Source organism: Triticum aestivum, chromosome 3B, assembly GCF_018294505.1.
Source record: "Triticum aestivum cultivar Chinese Spring chromosome 3B, IWGSC CS RefSeq v2.1, whole genome shotgun sequence".
Classification (NCBI taxonomy): domain Eukaryota; kingdom Viridiplantae; phylum Streptophyta; class Magnoliopsida; order Poales; family Poaceae; genus Triticum; species Triticum aestivum.
The window spans coordinates 836,972,859-836,994,765 of NC_057801.1; the positions used below are offsets into that span (position 1 = coordinate 836,972,859).

Genomic DNA, 21,907 nt, shown 5'->3' on the forward strand with positions numbered 1-21,907 from the left:
TCGTTCGGTCTATAATTCTTCGGTTGTTGCTTTATCTATAAAGTGGGGTGAAAGCCTGTTTTGAGACAGATGCGGGAGGGGGCGGAGCAATCGGATCTAGGTATGGGGAGGAGAGGTACGAATGGGGGAGAAACATTCCTATGTCGCCGCCGTCTTGGTAGATATGCCACCCTAAGATCTCCTCTCGTCTCCTTTCATTCTTTCTTTCTTTTCCTGGGCACTAGGGGTCAAAGGGGTAAGTTTTGCGGGAGATGGACAATTAGGAGGAAAACAAAGTGGGATCCGTCTGAATGGTGGGAACAGCTCTGCGTTGGAGCCAAAGCGACATGGAATTGGCCAGGTGTTTGCAATACGAATTCAGTATAGAGCCAAACATCCGTATTGAGGTCAAATGATTATCAATTCAATTTCTTGGGCTTCAATGAAGACATTTAAATGGAACGTTATATGTATTGTAGCCGTAGCAACGCACGGGCAATCTACTAGTCAAGACTTGAGGGACAGTGATAAAACTTTTCGATGCAGTAGAATAAGTTTAGCGTGGCAGATATACTACACGTATATTTAGCTGACACCAATGACTATGTGATAATTCCGTTGATGTCCACGAGCACTTTATAAGACTATACATAGTCCAAAATAAATAACACCAGGTGCCCTAAGAAACAATAGACAATCTCAACCTTGGATGCCCACTTCATAAAGGTCATATGTTCAAGGCATCACTTATAGACTCTTCAATGTGCTAGACTAATACCTGGAGGGAGAATCCACATGCCATCATCAGGATCACCCCTTGTAAAGTATCCAACGCACCTAAACGTTTCCATGTTATTGCCATCAAAATCGTCTATTCTATAATACCTCCTGTCATCCTCTATATAGTAGAAGTTCTGCTTGTCGTTATGATCTGACATCCTTAAGAATAGAACACCATTGGGGTCTCGATAAGTTAGACTTGAGCAACAACGAGTGAAGTAGATGGAGTTCCTCTCTACGCCGCCACTCCTGTCCGCTGGCACGCATACCGCCCTGGAGAATGCCCATCCCAAGAACAAGGCGTGGTCACCCAAGCCTGTAACCTTCCTCCATCTTTTATTGCAATGTGTCATCTGGCTGTCTGCATGGATGTCAACAAGCTCGAACACCTTGAAGAAAGGCTCGAGGTCTATAGACCGTTGGGTCCTCAAGGCCATGGCAAGCTTGCCATTTAGATCAAATATGTAACTCATATAATCAATGTGGTTAGTGTAGTCACCTAGGATGGAATGGTTGGTCGCTAGCTGGAGACGTGCCCTAACCATGGGCACACCATCCACGTTCATACCAATATCAAACTTGACGAGTTCCCCTCTGGAGCATAGGCCATAGAGATCGCCGCGGTAGAAAGTGATGTCGGCGAGATCTTGACTGGGATATAAATGTATCGTGTACCTGCCATTGCGACAAGCAACTTTGCAGAGCACCACGCTGCAGTTGTATGCAAGACCCTGGTTGTATGTCATGGCGGCGAGGATGCAGTCAAGCGAGGTGGGCGCCTGGGAGAAAACAACTTTGGTGACATGATTTCCGTGGAGGAATCTGCTCAGCGGCTCGGCCATCGTCACCTCGGCGCCAGAGAAGAGGTTCATGATCCTGGCAGAGATCCTCCAACGATCCAGACAGAAGACCCAGCCGCCGGCATAACCGCCAAGGATCCTCGTGACAGGAGCAGCCACGGTAGCACCGATATGGGCGGTGCCGCGCGTGCGGCTGCTCGCCATGACCGGCAGACGACGGCAAAGCGCGCTCGCCCGCGCGGGGAGGCCAGCATGCGGTAGATCGTAGCGAGGAGATCATCGGGAAACATGGAAGACCAGCACTGCTGCCGCATCGTAGCGCCGGCGCCCACGCGCTTCGATTCGTCTTCATTGGCGGCGGCGGCCATCTGCGGCAGGGTCAAGTAACGATCGAACGAACAGCGATCAGATCCATCCATCGGCATTACTATATATTTATACTCTTCGTCGTTCGCGTAATGGGCTTTATTTATTCTGATTTTTCGGTCATGTTCTTCTTAAAACATATTTTAGGCTCATGGGCTTGCCCCCCCTAAGTAATGAGACGAAATACCGCTCAAAAGGAAGTATGAGAAGAAAAAATTCTCAAAGAAAAAATTCTCAAAAAGAAAAGTAATGAGAAGAAATTTCCCATAAAAAAAGTAATGAGAAGAAATACATGTAAATAAAGAAAAGTAATGAGAAGTAATACGGGTTATCTCAAGATTGTCTGCTAAGGCGTGAAATTAGGAACGCCAACCAATCCATATCCAATGGCACCACCTCGGCGTGGTTAGCATGTTGCCGAGACCAGTCAACCAGCTCCTCAGGCATCCCGGTTTCAATGTCAGCGACGTACATACAGCCGCTGATCTCGTGGACAATCATGGTGCCATACGTCACTCCTAACAAGCATATATTTGGTACTCCCTCCGTGCGAAAATACTTGTCATCAAAATGGATAAAAGGGGGTGTATCTAGTTGTATTTTAAATATAGATACATCTCTTTTTATCCATTTTGATGACAAGTATTTTCGGACGGAGGGAGTATTCCTTTAGTGAGCTTCTTACCAGACTCTTTAAGCTCCAGTACCTTCATGCGGAACCACTCTATTGTCCCGTTGACACTTTTCCACATAGTTACTTCAGAACCTCTCCAACGCGTAAGGAGAAGTAAAAACGTCTCATCGTTAGCCAGCATAAGGGATGAGCGCCACCCCATGTAGTCCATTGTCGGCATGGAGGTCCTCGTCAAGAAGATGTGACCAGTCCGGACGTCCATGTGAACGGTACATAAACATGAGAGGATCATATCATAAAAGAGCCAGTGCGCCAGGCCACAGCATGACCATGAAAAACCGGTTCATAGGCTTGGGTACCGGCATCGCCAAAGCACTTGGTAACCTTGGTTGGCACGCTCCAGCTTGCTTTGCCAGAGCAGAACGTATGAAGATCGTAGTCCATGTCGATGATTACCACTTTAAAAGATGGTGCGTCGTCCGGCGATGGCGGCTGGCAGCTATCGGAGCGAAAATTTACATCGCTCAAAACAGTGTATCCGCACCAATAGCGATGCATGGGCTCAACATGGCCGAGCTTTAGCGGTGGGAGCACATGGCACTTGCCGATGAGCAGGTTGCACACTACCAGGTGGATGACTTCTGCGGCTCACAGAGAAAGATTCACGAGGAGGAGCCCAAGGCGCGAGACGAGCGGCTCCGCGTAGTTCAAGAGCCCAGTGGACTCAGCGGACACGAAGGCCGATAAGGTGTTGCCCACGAGGTCGTGCCACCGCCTGCACGCCGTGGTGCATCGAAAGAGCGTCGTCGCATCATCCTTGAGTATCTTGGAATCGGCGGCGGCTAGGGTTTTGAATTGGGGGTTAGGATGATACCAAGTGGAAGGATCAAGGTTTTTGATTACGAATGGAACATTTTTCTCGAGGGGGGTGGTAAACTCGGTTACCACGGTAACCACGAAATACCGAAAAGAATTCAAGCGAAATTTAAAATCAAAATTTGAATTCAGTTTTTTAAGAAAAAAATAGTCTGAACTAGTACTAGTGCAACGGTAACAAGTCTGCTCCACTGCCATGTGGAGGACTTCTGTGGCCTACGGAGAAAGATTTCACGAGGAGTAGCCCATGGGGCGAGACAAGCGGTTCCACGTAATTCAAGAGCACAGACGACTCAACAGACACAAAGGTGCTAAGGGCACAACAACCACGTCCCAAAACATACCGGGGAGCTGGGACGAAGCACGGACGGGCCATCCGGCCATCCCTGAAAAAGAAGTCGATAAGGACGCCGACGTCCGCAGCGCCACCAGGCAAAGCCTGGCCAGCAGGGCGGCGGCGGGACTTCTTCCCCTTCAAGCATCTCCACCAACGCGGGACAGCTGGATTACGAGGAGCCGCTGGGTTTGCCTGGGGTCCGGCGGTGTGGCGGCTGGGCTTCCCTTGTCGATGTTGTGCTTGGTGCGGTGGCGGCGGCGAGATCCCATCGCGCAGTGTGGTGATGGCTACGCGGCCGGAGGTTGCGGGTGCCGCCGGGTTCAGATCGGATCTTGATCTGATGCTGGACACGGTCGCCCGACGCGGGGTTGTGGTCTTTGCCGCTGGCTACGTCGGATCGTCTGATTCGACGCCTGGATATCTACCACGAATGTCTTCTCTACACCATGGCAATCTCATCTATGTAAGTATCGATTCTTGGCTCGCTGCCGGATCCGGAGCAGACGAAGGTTGGTGGTATAGGATGGGGATTGGAGGAAACTTTGGCCGGCTGGACCGGCCCGGCATCAGCGATGTCCCTCAAACGTTGTTACTCTTCATGGAGGCAAAGCCGAGGTCCCTCCTATCCACATCCGAATACCTCCCGGAGAAAGTCCTAAATTTAGATTGGATTGGGCGGCGACAGCGTCTTGCACGTCATAACCTCCATGGAGGCGTCGTCTGGGTACCATCGATCGCACGCATCGACCGAGGCCGCAGGTGGTTGGGGCCCGCGGCGCTCTGCACTTGCCCTTTGGCTTCACCTCGAAGCCAAATTCGAGCGCGCCTTGGGCCCGGGGGCTACTGTCGGCGTTCTGGGAACGGAGGTACCCAGACTTGCCTGTCTGTGGCCCACGGCGTGGCTCCACCAACGGCCCGGTACGGCCCAGCTTTGGCAGCAACAAATCAAGACCCTCGCGAGGGGCCAAGCCTCGCGAGGCGGACGACGCCAAGACCTCCCTGGGGGCGGCGTCGCTAGGCTGGCTCCCGAGGAGCAAAGATATCTATGCAAGGTGCACCTCAATAGGTTCACATGACGTGAGCCGTGACGACCAAGGCCATGCGGGTGCCAGCGGGTGCAGTGCGCCAGTTTTCTCTTTGGTGCTAAAGAGGCAGGCGCAAGCGAGGAGTCCCGAGGCATCAGGCAAATGTTTCCATATCGATGCAACAAGACCAAGACCAGCAGGAGGGAGGTCACCACGGAGCCCACAACAGCGTCACCTCGAGAACCTTTGGCAGGCGAAGACCGCCTTTTGTCAGGATAGCTTGTACTAGTTGTTCTCCTTCAAACTTGGTCGTTGTGGGATCCCTTCCCGCCTAACATTTGGGAAGAGGACCGGGGCCTCTATAAATAGGACTAGCCACCACCGTAGGAGGGGAGCTCATCTTGGAGAGGGTCCATTCCACCAAGGCCATCTCACGAGCTCATCGAGCTCAAGAACACCTCTCCTCCTGAGGCTGTTCATCCACTGTACTAGTTCATCCTTAGCCCTCGGGGCAATCCACCACTACCACACTGGAGTAGGGTATTACACCACATGGTGGCCCGAACCAGTATAAACCTCTGTGTCTTGTGTTCTTTGGGTTCGTCGAGCTAGGCCGTGAGATCGTTGAGCGAGCGAAGTAGGGAGAGAGAGAGTTCTTCGTGTACACCCCAGAGTTCGAACCTCATAAGGGTTTGCCGGAACTCCGAATCTGGCAGCCTTGCGTTGACAAAGCGGCATGAACCCGGTGACGCCCTCCGAATTACCGGTTCACATATTCCATCTAGGTCAGCCGGCCGATGAGAACGTGCGGAGACGGTACCATCGCGTGATCTCAATGACTAGCACCTTGAAGGAAGGCACCGGTTGCGTCGTCGTTTGAGCCCAAACGGGTCTATGTCGGTCAATATGGCATAGCTGATCATGTCTACGGCGTGGAGAGCGAACTCATGCGCCAGATGGGGGAGTACATCGAACGTGCCCGTGAGCAGGTTGCACGCGGCTAGGTGGCCATGTGCACAGTACACATTGAGGTCCAAGAGGAGGAGGCCATGACGCAAGATAAGGGGCACTGCATGGTCGAAGAAGTGGGGATCCTCTAGGTTGGGATTGAGGAGCGGAGAGAATGGCTACGATGGCCGAACGCCGGTAGTAGCACCGGGGCGAGGCACAGTAGTGCGTGGGGCTGCCGCTGAGCAAGGAAGCTGGGAAACGGGGCCGAGCTGCAGGAGTCCTCTGGCAAGCAGCAACGGAGGAAGGAGGGGTCCGTGACCAGGAGGCAGCGCCACCCCTTGAAGCCCATGGCGACATTGGAAGAGGGTGGCCACGTGCTTGACACGTTTAAGGATCTCGAGCACCATGTCGTTCCGCAGCGACACGGGCGCCGCCTCCTGCTTCTTTCTTCTATTCTACTAGCAAAAGAGCCCGTGCGTTGCACCGGGAGAAAAAAATAACACACACTCTTAACCCAATAACCATAATATGTTCATGCACTTTATTTTAGCGAGGCATCATTTTTATGTTGCCGCTTATCCTCCTTCTCACCCTCAGTGGCCTCAGTGTTCACACAAATCGAAGTGTGTTTGAATGTTGTTTTTCCCCTGCCAGTTTTTTCAGAGGTGCTCATCTGTGGTTATCGATGTTCTCTTTCGTCTCTTTATGATTTTAGTGGTTGTTTATTTGCAATCCAGATCGTCGTGGTACGAAAGAAAAACGGACGTGACCTATAGGTTACAAGTTCGCTTTTAAAATAATATTTTAAAATATTTAATAGGTAAAATAACATCATATTCAAATTCTACATATTTTTCTATTCAAATTTCATATATAACATGTTAAAATCAGAGTTACGGTTTAATAGATATGGATAATTAAGAAAAATATTTTTTCGACTTAAATATCTTTCAAAATAATATTTAAAAAATATTTAACAAACAAAATAACATCATATTCAGATTCTACACATTTTTCTAATCAATTTTCATATATAACATGTTAAAATCGGAGTTACGGTTTAAAAGATATGAATAATTTAGAAAAACATTTGTTTGACTTATATATGATCGGCGGGTGAATTATCTAATACGTCAGGGGGGTTTCCGTAAAAGTGTAAAATAACGGTTCGGTTATGACTTAAGTGTGTACTGCGGGTTAATTCATGAAAAATGCTGGGGGTTTTCTGCAAAAGTGCATGACGGACGACAGAAATCCAATTTGCTTTATTGTTACTAGCAAAAGGGCCCGTGCGTTGCAACGGGAGAAAAAAATTCATAATTTCAAATGGTCATGATCACAATTCGTTGCATCACCGAGATACAATATCTCTCTCAATTTCTCGAAATCATGAACATTTTGAAATTATGAACAATTTGTTAAACTCATGCACATATTTGAAATCGCAAACAACATACTATTACAAATTTCTGAACATTTTCTACAATCAAGAACATTTTTTCAATTTATGAATATTTTTTGCTATTTACAAACATTTTTTAGAAATTGTGAACATTTTTAAGCAATTTTCCTGAACTGGCAAACATTCTATAATCGATGAAAATATTTAGAAATTGGGTGGAATAGTTATTGAATTTGACGAACTTTTTTTGATTTAGCGAACATTTTTGGAAATGCCCGTGCCTTGCAACGGAAAAAAACTATCAAGTTATACATGTGTGGTAGATATAAAAAAGTATGAATCAAATTCACAAAGTATATACAAATCATGTCATGATGCGATAAGACACTTTTAAAATGTAATTTCAAAAACGAACAATATGATGCTCATCAAGACTTGATTTTTTAAGGCGTCACAACAAAATATTTTGTGGCTGAGCAAACTGCATTGACGGACCCTGCCAGAGCTATACTGATAAATAAAGTGTCTCGTCTGGACTTAGCGTAGCGGTGTTTACCATAACCACTATTGTGATATGAAAATAAGCATAACTGTGTATGGAAGCAAAATAGACATTTAGTCATTTTAAATAGCTTACAAAAACAAACCCTTAGAAAGTTATGTCAATTTTGTTGGGTTCAGCGTTGTACAAAACACGGAAACCCTTTTTTACCCAACGCGAAGGACTAAATAAAATCATAAAACGAGCTATATAGATCTCCTAATAAAACCTTTATGGAACCTACAATTAGTTTTGTTCATTATTTACGGATGTGTTTTAATTTTTGTGAACATTTTCTAAAAGCTGATGGACATGATTTTTAAATTCCTGAATATGCTTTGAATATTGGCTCATTTAAAAAAATCATGAACATTTTTTATTTCATGAAATCATTAGAAATCGTGATTTGTTTATAATTTGTGAGCAATTTTTTAAGTCATGAACATTTTTTGATTTTTAGAATATTTTTTAAATTCACAAACAGTTTACCATTTTCCTACTTTTTTTCAGAACTCGCAATTGTTTGATATTTTGGAAATCCGAAATTAATTTTGAGATAAAAAACCAAAACAGAATAAAAAAGTAAAAAGAAATAAAAAATAGGGGGCGCCATCAATCCGAAATTTATTTTTAGGGAAAAAACAAAATAGAAATAAAAAAAGATATAGAAAACAGGGGGCGCCACGACCCGCAGATGGGCTGGCCCATTACTGCGCTTGGTAAAAAGAAAGAGAAAAAGCGTGAGAACCAGGGATCAAACCCTGGTCTCCTGTGTGGAGCATCGTTGCCTCAGCCATCGCGCTGCTCATGCATTGGTGCTATTATATCGTATCCACCTTTAATAACAGAACCCTGGAGCGATATTAGAAATTAAAAACGAATCGTTTTTGCCACTTACGGGTGGCATTGGTGGGTAATTATTGCCAACTTCAAGGGCATTTTTAATGACGGACGGGCAGAAGCACTATTTGCTTTATTAATAGGTAAAGATTAAGATAGAGATAGAGATATGTGGATCGACGTGCGTTGGTGTTAAACACGACGGTTGTATTCCATACGTGTACGTTTGAGTTGCATGCATGTCAGCATGTGCACGTTTGCGTCCATGTATAGGACCAGTGTTAGACACCGAATAGGACTCGTACTGGTTGGTTAGGCACATCGCACCGTGGACTTTGGACTTTATAATGAATCAAATAAACCAAACAAGCTCGATATGAGCCTTTGGCAATAATCGAGCCAGCTTTCGTGTGCGTGAGTACTAGGGTATCTCAATCGACAGAAAAGAAGAGGCGGCCATGGCAGCCTCGCTCCCGGACGACCTCCTGCTGGAGGTCCTTGTCCGGGTCAAGGATGCCGCGGCTCTCTTCCGTTGTGCCACGGCGTGCAAAGGGTGGCACCGTCTCATCGTCAATCCATCCTTCCTCCGGCGACGCTGGCCCGACGGCGGGTGGGACTCGTCCTCTTTTGTCGGCTTCTTCATCCTAGGAGGAGGTAAGATGAACTTGGTGCCTGTTCGGCAAGCGTCCGCTCCGCAGCTCAGCTCCTGGAGCTGCTGGAGTAGCTGCGGAGTGCGCCGAACGCGTTGGCTTCGTGCCTCTCCCACAGCGGAGCGGAGTGGCTTGTAGGCCATTTTTTTGGAGTTGGAAAAGTGCCGCTCCGTGCGCTCCGTTTCTGGATAGAGCTGGGAGTTGGAAAGCGGGGAGTGGACGTCTGCCGAACAGGGCCTTGGGCTCACGGCCTTTTCCCACACCAGAGCCTTGGTTCGTCCCCGCGCCGCGATCTGCTCTGAGCCTTAGCCGCTGCGGTCTAACCTCCATGGTGACTGCTTCTCATGCTGGCCTCTTTGACCGTGCGGTGCCGCTCGCCTCGCGCCATCACCTCCTCCTCCTGCGAATTCAAGACAAAAGGCACCTCCTTCTACGAGGACCGGACCATCCTCCGGTTCACGGTATGCAACCTGTTCGCTGGCACATGTGATACGCTCCCTCCTCTAAACTTCAGCTCGGAGTTCAAGAGTGATTATTCCAACGGATATGCCATCCTAACCGATGCGGATTGTCGATCCAAAGATGGGCCATCATCAGCGTCGCTACCGAGCAAATCACCTTTTTTCCGAGTGATCATCATCGGCTCCGCACAGCAAGACCTGCAATACAATCTCTATGTGATCTCGTCTGACAAAAGAAGCTGGAGCGTCCAAGCCAATTGTTTTAATAATGATTTCTCATTGGAGAGCTTCAGGTTGTTTAGCGATGCCGTTGTGTGCCGTGGCATCGCACACTGGGTATTTCGCTATCATGGAGGTTTCCACGTACTTCACATGAACGGACTACTTCCACACGGGTTACCCCTGCCTTACTCTAGCAAGCAATGGGACGCTATCCCTGCTCCTGATGCGAAGGAACCTTCCTCAAGTAGAGATCTGGAAGCATTACGAGGACCACGAAAATGCATCAAGTATTAATAATTGGTTATGTACTGGGACGATCAAGCTAAAACAACATTGGAAAGTGGCTGAACGACGACAACGGCAAGATTTGAGAGAGAAGTGCGGTACACTGATCATCAGCGATAACTGCGACAGCGTTTACACTGCCAACTTTGAAACTGGGATGATGAAGGAGGTGGTGGATTGGCCTGAAAGGCGCTGCATCTTCCCTGGGGATGCCATGCCCTTGGAGATTGATTGGCCCACGATCTTTGTTTATTGCCTTTCGAAGTATGGCTAGCCATTCTAAAATATATTACTTACACTATTTTGGGTTTTTTTGCGAATTGTGTTGGATGCTACCGAATTGATGAATCCATTAGGATTCTTGTTCGAATTATTTGCAAATTTAATGTCCTGGTGTTAATTCTGTTTTATGCATTAGGTGGGGTTGCACGTCGTCGCATCTCATCTGTTTAGCGGCAAGAGAACTCCTAATAGGAAGAGGCGGCGTAAAGAAAGAGGAAGCACACACTACTAGAATTGACGAGTTCGCCATGTGTCGAGTAGTTTTTTTTTTGAGGGGTATGTGTCGAGTAGTTTGTCGAGTTTATTTTAATGGGCACCCGGCAAGCACGTCATTTTCCTAGTGTTCAGGAAAGGCCACGGTTATTCGCAAATTTAATTTTCTGGTGTCAATTGTGTTTTATGCATTTAGTGGGGGACTTTGCACATCCCCTCTCATCCGTTAGTGGCAAGAGAACACCAAAGAGGAACAGGCTACTAGAATTGACGAGTTCGCCATTGCTGTGGGGAGGGGGCGAATATCCATCTGGATTTGTGTACAACCAGTCTTTGTCAACAAGTCTTAGTTAGCTAGTCGCTTAGGTCGTTTTAGCAGGCGGTGATGGGGGCGGTGATGTTTGTGAATAATGTGGGCCGAGACCTACCCCATCTATGACCTCTTGTGGTGGCTGGTAGCGGATTAGGGAGCGTGCTGCTCAGATCGAGGTTGGCGCGATGGTGACGGCGGACTCAAGGAGAGCCTTTGTGCTCTTGCTCCGCCATCGTGGTGAGTGCTCCGGGGTTGTCACGGGGCCGAGCAACATGTAGAGGACCTTGTATGTTGCAGATCTACGCCAGGCCTTTCTCCTTCTCTGTCATCGGCGAGGGTGCTTGAGGATTCAGACATGATGTTTCTTGTGGTCTGAGGGTCAGTCCGGTGATTACGACGATTTTGTTTATCGAGTTAAAGAATGTTGTTAAGAAAATCATTTTATTGAGCTAAAGAAATAAATCTATTGTATTGTGATATAGTTAAGAAATTCTCGAAATCCACTTTGTATGACAAGAAAGTCCCACATAAAATTGAAGTAAAACAAATATATATATTTCTCCCATGCCCTTCCCAGGATATGAGAATCAAATTATTTCTTTAGCTCAACAATATGAAATTTGGGTTATAGGCATTTCCATCAATCTCTTATAATACACTAAAAGAAATCCTACGTGAGCCTTACCAAAAGCCCGAAAAATATACTTGATGAAGATAGGCGCGATTCATTATACACAAACAGAAATTGCAAAAGAAAATATCTCATGAAATTAACAAAGGCGTAAAAAATATTGGGCATTCCTGTACACGACGTAGAAAATCCATCATATGCAAGAATTTTTCATTCCAGGGAAACTAAATATCCTTTGGGGCAGTGAGGTTAGGATTTCTCATCATGTGCCGGGATTTGGTGTCAGGCGCTATAGATCTATGCAAGAGTTCAATTGTGACCACCGTGGCTCTATGGGGCTGGTCCTTAGGGGCGCGTGTACGAAGACTTCCTGACTGTTATCGACAAGGTCAAGCTGACTCCGGTAGTGGAGCGGCTACAGCGGCATGTCAGCGGCTTCGTTCCGGCGCCAGTAGTGGTATAGGAATCTTGATGTAATTTCTGTGATGTTTGAGATGATTTGTATTTCCGACAAACTTTGATAATATATATCCTTTCCGCTAAAAAATATATAAATAAATAAATAAATATCATTACAGAAATAGTTCGTTGCTGATTACACGATATTGTGGTTTTTTTTTAGAACTTGATATTGTGCTCTTTGACGTGGCCAAAATCTCCTCAAGACTGGGCCGTTCGAGAGGGACACCACATCACGGGACGCGCGAATATTAGGGCATTGGGCCTACGTAGATAAACCCGATTGGTGACTGATCGTTAAGCAGCCTAATTAACGACGCGCGAATATTAGGCCATTGGTGGCATCATGAGCTATGCCGAAGACATATAGTTTCTCCATAGATGAACATATTGTAGTCCTTAAAGGATTCCTGCCGGCGAAGGAAGAGTTATGCCGAAGACATATAGGGGAAGATTATACTTGCCCAATGTGCGGCAATAAGGAGGAATCGCTGTTTCACTCTCTGGTTACATGCAATCATGCCAAACTGTTTTGGATAGAGGCAGAAGATTTCTTCGAGTTCAAGATACCAAAACTACATCCAGCGACGTGGTCGCGGGATTTGCTTGATCCCAGTTTCATTGGGAGAGACCGGGCGGCTGTCATTATATCAGTCATGTGGGCAATCTGGTCAAGCAGGAACAAATACACCCATGAGGAAGTCAAATATCAGCCCGGGAGATCGATGGTCCTAGTGAAGGAACTCATCCAAGCTGTGTACATCCCGCCCAATACAGAGGGGAGGTGTATTACGAAGGAGAGATGGAAGCCACCGGGAGCTGGTTGGTTGAAGATCAATACGGACGCTGCGCTGGATGGAAACGGGGTTTCCTCAGCGATCGGACTAGTGGCACGGGGCCATGATGGAGAATTGAAGCTCGCGAGAGGCCGCAAGCTGCCCGGGGTTACGGACCCGTATTGTGCAGAGCTGCTAGCTGTGAGGGAGGCTGTGCGTCTGGCTATGGAGAAGGGCTGGACGCGGGTGATCGTCGAGACGGACTGCAAGACTGTTATAAACGAGTATATGGCAATGGAGTGCAGGTCGACGGGTAGCCCAATCATCAGCGAGATCAAATCCTATCTCCAACACTTTCAGGGGTTGCAACTAAAATTTGCTAGTAGAGATGCCAATGAGGTTGCTCACTGGTGCGCCAGAGAGAGTCTGGATAGTGCTTCGATTGTAAACTTTTTTGATGTTTTCCCTGTTTCATTGATTGCCCTAGCGCAATTGGATGTAAACCGTCTTATTAATGAATAAAGGCCTTGAGGGCGGTTCTCAAAAAAAATATTAGGCCATTGGGACTACGTACATTAGATCGACGGAAGACCCCTCAAAAACAAAACCAGATCGATGGAAGAAGTGGCGGCGGCGGCGGCCATGGCAGTTCCCCTCCCGGACGACCTGCTCCTCGAGATCCTCGTCCGCATGAAGGACGACGCTGCACTCTTCCACTGTGCCACGACGTGCAAACAGTGGCGCCGTCTCGTCGCTGATCCCGGCTTCCTCCGGCGCTGCTGGCCAGGAGACCACCCGTCCTCTTTCGTCGGTTTCTTCACCCGCATCCGGGGACGTGGCCGCAGAGATGGGGACGCCGATCCTACGCCCATCATGGCGCCGTGCTTTATCCCAGGACCGCAATCGACTCTGGGTCCTGATGGCCGCTACCTCATCTCCTTCTTGTCCACTGCCACCGCCGGCCTCTTCAACGACGCGGTGCCACTTCTTTCGCACCGTGGCCTTGTACTCGTGCGCCTCTTCAAAGCTCGTGATACACCAGGCTGTGCCGACCCGACCATCCTCCAACTAGCGGTATGTAACCTGCTGGCCGGCACGTGCGACATGCTCCCTCCGTTGAAGTTTAGCTCGGCCTTCAACGACTACATGTGGAATGGCTATGCCATTCTAACAAGCACCGACTGTCCCTCCGAAGATGGGCCGTTGCTACATGTGCCGCTGATCAACCCTTCATTCTTCAAAGTGGTAATCATCGGCTCCGGTCGCGACGACCTGATGTACACTCTCCATGTTTTCTCGTCTGACAAGGCAAGCTGGAGCGTGCGGAGCAACTGCTTCAACACTAATGCGCAATCGCATCGGTATGGGTCATTTAGCGATGCCATTGTGTGCCATGGCATGGCACATTGGGTGTTTTATTATTACGAATGCTTTCACCTCATTAATATGAACGGAAGGACTCTGGCACATCTCCTGCACGAAGCTCCCTTTTAGCACAAACTTCCACTACAAGAGTCAACCATGCCTTACTCTAGCAGTCAACGGAATGCTATCACTGCTCTGGATGGGAATGAATGATTCCCAACTAGAGATATGGGAACAACAAGAGGACCATGAAAACACAGGTAGTACTTCAAAGTGGCTACCTAGTCGGACAATCAAGCTAAAACGACCTAGGAAGAGGATTCAAGGACAAGAATTGTGCATCTTGAGAGAAAAGTGCGGCACACTGCTAATCAGCGATAGCAACGGGTGCATCTACACTGCAGACCTCGAAACCGGGATGATGGCGCAATTGGTGGATTGGCCTCACAAGCGCTCCATCTTGCCATGGGATGCCATGCCCTTGGACATGGATTGGCCCATGATCTTCGTTTCTCGGCTTATCAGGTATATATAGCTAGCAATTCTGAAATATATGCATTACACCGTTTTGGTTTTCTTTGCAAAGTACTCCCTCCATTTACAAATATAAGATGTTCTATTTTTTTTAAATCGGATAAGTATGTTTGTTCACTCATTTTAGTACAGTATGTTTTAGTATATTTGTTCACTCATTTCAGTCTATACCTAGTCCATATTGAAATATCAAAAACATCTTATACTTGTGAATGGAGAAAGTGTGTTGCAATTTGTAAATATTTTTTGGAGATGAATATGACTGACTAATGGTCATTATTTTGCTCACCTTGTTTGCACATTTAGTGTTTGGGTGTTAATAAAGATGTTCTCTTTATTCGATAGGGACTCCAGACGCCTCCCCCCATCTCCTGGCGGTGAGACAGCTACAACGAGGAAGAGACATCACAAAAAACAAGACAAAAAGGGTAAGGGCCGCGAGTGCATATCCAAGAAGCTGAAGTACAGCGCGGCAGCATAAGGAACTTAATTCGTCAAAGGAAAAACATAAGAAACTCAGGAGCATATACATATAATACATATTTTTATAGCTTATTATTTTCCTCACCGTCAAGGCATAAACCTATGTCACCTCATCAATCGCACATTTTTTATGTACAAATTGTGGCATTGAAAATTTATTGTTTTAGCGGACCGATAATTTTTACTACAGTATGTAAGCTGTATACCATGCGATTATGATGAAGATGAGGACTGCTCAATGATGATGATGAAGAAAGCTATTTAGTCAAGGGATTGGAGGATTAGTCATGCAGAAGTGTAGCTCAGACACATATAAGAATTAGATTGTGCGAGTAGGGAAATAGATAATGAATTGCCTGGATGCACGCTTACATACATGCCCTTACTGTCAGGCTCTCACCCGCTTGCCAAAGCTGTATACCATACGAATTGCCTGGATGCTTTTGTCGGTCTAGCTGCTGCAGGGGTTGTAACCGTCTACAGTCTGAACCTGATAGCCGGCGATTTGGCAGAGCCTCCCTCGAATTCAAATGGAATGATGTTCGAAGAATTGCGGAGCTGTCAAGAAGATCCATCAGTGGTGCGGCAGTTTTGCTCTTTGTGTATTGTTGCCTTGACGTTTCTGCCTGAGTGTAAAGAGAAGTGTCAAGAAGTGTAAGAAGAGTAACAAAAAAAGAGAGTAGAAAATACGAACGACGACCACAGTGGGAGTCGAACCCACGACCTTCTGATCCGAAGTCAGACGCGCTAATCCACTGCGCTATGCGGTCATGATGTCAGTCCTACGTCCCGGAGCTATAACCACACCGGAATATTCGAAAATCTAATGAGTTCAACGATGCCAAAAAGAGATGTTGTTTTCGTTTGAAACAAGAACGTACTACTGCGGATCACAATCGCCCAAATACAGATACACAAGTCGAGATACAAATTCAGAACGCAAAAAGGGAACGAAAAGTACATTTCGAGGTCCATGCACAACCTGCAAGAGCAAGAGTCCGTAGCATATATTTTGCTTGAGATGCAGCACTCCTTGGCAAGCTAAGAGCATCTACAGCCGCGGTAGGCAAATCTGGCCTCTGAAACGCCTCAGACGTGACCGGGGGGCACGTCTTATATTTTTGCTCCTTGCATGGCGGGCCGCCTCCGCCTGTTGTTCGCTTGACGCTCCGACAGCTTGATGGCGAGCCGGAGCGCCTTGGAACTCTATCGGCCGAGGCGGCGCGCATCCTTTGCTGTCATCGTGAGAGAGTGACTGCGACCGACATGAGGAGCGCAACCTCGCGATCCACCAGCGCGCGGCCAGCTCCCCCCCCCCCCCCCCCCCGTCGCCGCGAGTGGCGGGCTACCCATGCCTTTGATTCGGGCGTCCTCGTAGGTGGAGGTGAACCGGTACCAGTTCCTCCGCATAGGTGGAGGTCAACGGCGTACCTTCACGGGTGCAGGCGCGGAGCTGCGCAATTGGCGTGATGGGCCAGCGACGCCGCTGCTGCTGCGTCAACGGAGTAGGAGCTGCCGATGCTGCTGCCGCCATTGTCGAGATGTGAACACCTCAATACGTTCGTGTCGCGCAGCAGACTCGACCAGTCATCGAAGCTCCAGGATTCACCACCGAAGCCAGCGCTGCTCCCTCCGTCCCAAAATAAGTGTCTCTCAACTTTGCACTAATTTAATACAACGCCAGGGGACCCAAACCCTAGCGCCGCCTAGGCCCCTCTCGTCTCCTCTCCTGCCGTCGCTACCGCCGGCCAAGTCCGTGGTGGCGGCGGCCCGATGCCAAAGTGGTGTGCTGCGGGATGTCCCAGAGGAGGCAGGGCGACTCCGGCGTTGGATCCGCGAGCAGCAGTTGGGGCGGCACCTCTTGCCTGTGCAGCGGCGGCCAGATCCATGGGCAGCATGATGCTCTTCACCTCAGTGGAGTCTGTGCCTAGAGATGGGTGGCGACAGAAGCCGCAGATCTGGCATCCCGTCCAGGTCTGCCCCGGCGTGGTTTTTTTCCAACCGGCGGCGCTTGGAGGGACCGGTGAGAGTCGGCTACAGGCTCCCTGCCGGTGTGCCGACAGCTCCCTTCCAGATGTATACATGTCTAGCTATTGTTGCAGCCCAAGGAGGTAGAAGTTATCCAAATTGAAGCAGCCGGGGCAGCCAAAAAAAAAAGTATAACTGTTTCGTTTGTGACATATAAGAGGCCTCAAATAAAACGTTGTGGACATGCATGGATGGTTTAATTCACCGGCTCCCTTAGTTGGTGAGTTGGACCAACTAACTCATTAGTTATTGCATATTAATCAAGAGATGGCTGGCCATGCTGACGCACACTGAAAATTCCTAAGTCCTTTGTTTTTCCTAGAGACTAGCAAGAAGTTACTCGTCAAGTGTATATCGAAAGTCTGGTCTCATTTTCTACAGAATAACGCCTACAAACATTTTAAAAGTAATCAAATCCCTGCAAACATTTTTTGAGAAGAAATCGAGTCCTTGTAAGTTTTTTTAAGAAATCGGTCCGTGTAAGCTTTTCAATAAGGTCCCTATATATTTTATTTTTTGCAAAAAGCAATCGGCTCCATACCCAAAACGAGAGGAGCCGCTCCAGCGGCCTGCCTCACCTAAGGCTGCACCCACACCCTGTCTCCCCTGCGGCCGTCCCTCCCTCCACTATCGTGACGACAGAGAGAGGCGGCTCAAATATAGGCCCATGTAAGTCAACGGTCAAATTAAACAGTGAAATAAACGGGTTGTCTAGGAGAGGGCCATCAATTTTAAATCATGTGGTCATTTGAGATTTTTGAAAGAGCAAATCATTGATGTTGTGGGTAACGGCGACAAACAAAAATTCGGTAGATTTTTTGAACCATAAACCGAAAAGTGGTAGTTTTATGCTATTCACTCTGAAATTTTACACACATGTACATTACATAACAATGCATATGTGGTTCTTTTTCAGAATTTTCTAAAACTTGGAAGTATGATTTTTTAATTTTCAAACTTCAGGCTCCATGGATGGTGAGATCTAAAGTGGATTTATGATAATTAAACATCTCACTACATGTAATCATCATCAGGCTCTTCATCATGTCCAACTAAATGGCTACCACAACTGGGATGTATTTCATCATGTCCAACTAAATGGCTACCACAACTGGGATGTATGAGACCTTTAGCCCGATCTTCGCACCCTTTACAACAGGCTTAAAAAGAAAGACATTGCATTAGTAAATGGCCGACGCAAATATAAAAAATAGATGAAAATGGCTTTCATAGTTAGAAGTAGCATAAAAAGTTAAAGGAAAAATATGAAGATACCTTGCTCATTCTCTTTTGATAGCTTGAAGTCATCCTCCCCCAAAGGCGTGCAGAGAAGAACATCCTTCTCATCAGTGATCTTAAGACACAATTCAGCAAAAAACATCGTCTGTTTACCATCGAGTCCTTTCACTAAAAAGTTGAAATGCAAATAACTTTTTGCGTCCTCATCAAGTAAAATGTTTCTTTCTTTCACTTGCACAAATTCAAGATCAGTAGGCTGCAATATAATAGAAATTCATGTCAATATTACAGGCCCACTTCAGATAAATAGTAATTACATTTCAGTTCTGCAGGTAGCTTGACTAATGGGCTAAATAAGTGGTCTCACTTGCAAAAGAATTAAAAAAAAACTCACTATTGTGGCTAGATTCACTTTAGTAAACCGCATGTCCATTCTGAAAACTGAACAAGACTGGTAATACCGCACGATAACAAACTAATTAAACGTGAGTTGGTTAAGATAAATAGTAAACTACACATGCATTCTTGAAAACAATAGAAGTAGCATTAACATATAGTAATATAATCATGGAAGAATAACTAGAATACTAATTATTGACTGATATGTGTGGTGACCTGCATGTTATTTTGCTTGGTATAGACTTCAAGTGCCATCATCAAGCTCTTGCGATCATCCTCTTCAATTTCCCTAACATACTCCTCACAAGCCTTAGCAATAGCCGCGTCAAAATCCTTGACAGTAATAGATTCTAATTCCCTAGGAGTGGTATCGTCCCAAGTCTCCAACCTTGTGTCATAACTGTATGAGATAAAAAAAAGAAACAAATAACCAATTAATCATGAATTGAATTGTTTCGGTTCTGAAAAACTGGTGCGGATGAAAATAAAGCCGTCTCAAAAAAAATTAAAATTAGAGGACATGTTGATTAGATTTTCTTATGAAATTAAGTAGTAGCAGCCAAAAATGATAAGAGACATGATCACGTGAGTGTATATATAATATGTTGGCAGTCCAACTTGAGATTCATCATGCAAAGGATATTGTTGTGATTAGAAGATGTTTACATGTCTAATGCTATTGTTGCAGCCCAAGGAGGTAGAAGTTATCCAAATTGAAGCAGCCCGGGCAGCCAAAAAAAAGAAGAAGCAAAACATGTAAACGTGTGTGCACAAGCTATGGAGGCATCTAACTTACAGGTAGAGGAATTAAACTTTCTGGGTTATGTCAATCTAGCTAGGCCATAATAATTTCTGAGTTTTACACATAAGTACATAACAGGCCTAGAACGGTTTCATTTGTGCTATATAAGAGGCCTCAAATAAAACCTTACGGACATGCATGGATGGTTTAATTCACCGGCTCCCTTAGTTGGTGAGTTGGACCTCGCAGACGGGGCAGTTATTGCAAATTAATCAAGAGATGGCAGGCCATGCTGACGCACACTGAAAATTCCTAAGTCCTTCCTTCTTTTTCCTATACTAGAAAGAAGTTACACGTCAACAAGGAGTATATATCGGAAGTCTCGTCTTCTGTTTTATGATTCGATTCAGTTCGATTGGATGTGCGATCGGCTAAGTTTACTACATGGATCCAAGAAAAGGAACAGGAAAAAAAAAACAGTTGCAGTATAAGATAAGATGGTGGATATATGCATGCATACGTACTAGTCGAAACGCTGACCATCCCAAAGTTTGACGAAATAAGACGGTAGATTGTCTTGATCGAACGGCAGATCGTCTTCGTCTAGGGAGCTCCTCCGCTGCTTATCCATATCCTTCACTCATTCACAAATCAATCGTAAACACACGCACGCGGGCGGAGGGTTTAATCCCGATCGGCCGATGACAAGAAAAACAACGGGGCAAATAAAGCGAGACTCGCCTGAGACGGTGGAGAGGTTTGAATAGAGGGGTGGGGGTTGTCGATCGTCCTCGGGGTGAGCATGCTTGAGGGAGAGCCGACGGCTGTGCCGGAAGGGGAAGAGAAAGAGGTCGGAGTTAGGGCATACGGACAACTATGCCGTCATATGCGAGGACATGTTTAGCTCTTCAACGTGGCCCATATCGGCCCAATAGTCTGCCCGCGGCCCGCCTACTGCTTTTCTTTTTCTTTACTAAAACAATGCTCGTGCGTTGCAACGGGATAAATTTTTTCTAGTAGTACATTAGCTAGTGATTTATATCCCCATAATATGCGATTGTGTAAATAAATGTTTATCAAATTCTGCTGTGATTTACCTTATACTTTGATCAGAAGTGATTTGCCTGTCAATAATAATGTGATTGTGTAAATAAATGTTCATCAGATTCTGCCCGTGAATTACCTTATTTTGATTAGAAGTTTGGTAAGTAATTTAAAATGAAATTGGTTAAGAATGTAAGTAAATTAAGGTGATTGATTATCACATACATGCAAAATTGGCCGAGTGGGTGGTGAAAATAAAAGTGAAATGGGAGCCTTACGTTCCTTTTAAGTAGCAGAGATATCTCTTCTCGACTACCCAAAAGAAACGTAATGTTCCCTCTCCCCTCTTACGTCGTCCCACCTTTCGTCCACCTCTACATGTACGAGAACCCCCACCCCACCGATTTTCCTTCCCCTTCCACCGATTTTCCTCCCCCTTCCACCGGTTTTTCTCTCTTACTGGTTTTTTTTGTCTGGCGTAAAAACAAACCGTATCTCAAATATGGTAATAGTGGTAATCAATCAATTCACGTATGGTAAGGCCATAAACTCATAAAACTTAAATATGGCAATTATGGTAATCAATCAATTCACGTATGGTAAGGTTATAAACTTGCGGAAACCAAATAAGCAATCAATCTCTGTCATAAACTCACTGAATCTCTTATCTATCTCTACTCCTAATGTCTCAGTTGGTAGGTCGCGTTCCGGGTTTTATTTTCGTCCCACCTCACCCGGTCGTTTTTGGTACTTCTTTGGTACTTCCTCCCACCTGCCCCTCAGCCGTGAAAAACCAAGAAAAACCCCGCGATCGAGTCCCGGACACGCCCAAACTCCCGTCGTTATCTCTACTCCTAATGGAGCAGTTGGTAGCCTCGTACGGTTTATTTCGTCCCACCACTTTCAACCGTTTTATTTTGCTGGTTTTTTTCGTCCCTCCCCCACCCCACCGGTTTAGTTTCGCGTCACCCTCTCACACAATGAAAAAAATCTGAACGGATCATAACTTTCCATGCTGGTGCAAGTTATTTTTAGTAATGTCTTTATGTGAAAGAATCAATCACGATCAATCTCTAAATATCAAATCTCCCGCGTTCCGGGTTTTATTTTCGTCCCACCTCACCTGGCCTTTTTTGGTACTTCTTTGTTACTTCCTCCCACCTGCCCCTCGGCCGTGAAAAACCAAGAAAAACCCCGCGATCGAGTCCCGCACACGCCCAAACTCCCGTCGTTATCTCTACTCCTAATGG

At 46.4% G+C, this 21,907-nt stretch overlaps 1 protein-coding gene and 1 non-coding gene across 2 annotated transcripts; both read right to left on the reverse strand.

Annotated features, from left to right (window-relative positions):
- Nucleotides 1–15,901: 15,901 nt before the first annotated feature.
- TRNAR-UCG (transfer RNA arginine (anticodon UCG)) lies at nt 15,902–15,975 on the reverse strand. The gene has a single exon. It is a non-coding gene; the product is annotated as a tRNA-Arg (tRNA).
- Nucleotides 15,976–18,087: 2,112 nt separating this feature from the next.
- LOC123066981 (uncharacterized) lies at nt 18,088–20,488 on the reverse strand. The gene is made up of 5 exons (XM_044489951.1): nt 20,355–20,488; nt 20,138–20,247; nt 19,088–19,271; nt 18,509–18,728; nt 18,088–18,393 (listed from the first exon to the last, which is right to left on the reverse strand). Exons 1-5 carry the CDS (start codon nt 20,415–20,417, stop codon nt 18,248–18,250), a joined length of 723 nt encoding a protein of 240 aa, XP_044345886.1. The 5' UTR covers nt 20,418–20,488; the 3' UTR covers nt 18,088–18,247.
- Between the last annotated feature and the right edge of the window lie 1,419 nt (nt 20,489–21,907).

Coding starts and splice junctions, on each gene's coding strand:
- LOC123066981 (XM_044489951.1), bottom strand. CDS start 20,417: ATGCTCACCCCGAGGACGATCGACAACCCCCACCCCTCTATTCAAACC. Junction 20,248..20,354: donor AAACCTCTCCACCGTCTCAG/GCGAGTCTCGCT, acceptor GAATGAGTGAAG/GATATGGATAAGCAGCGGAG. Junction 18,729..19,087: donor CCAAGCAAAATAACATGCAG/GTCACCACACAT, acceptor ATTATATTGCAG/CCTACTGATCTTGAATTTGT.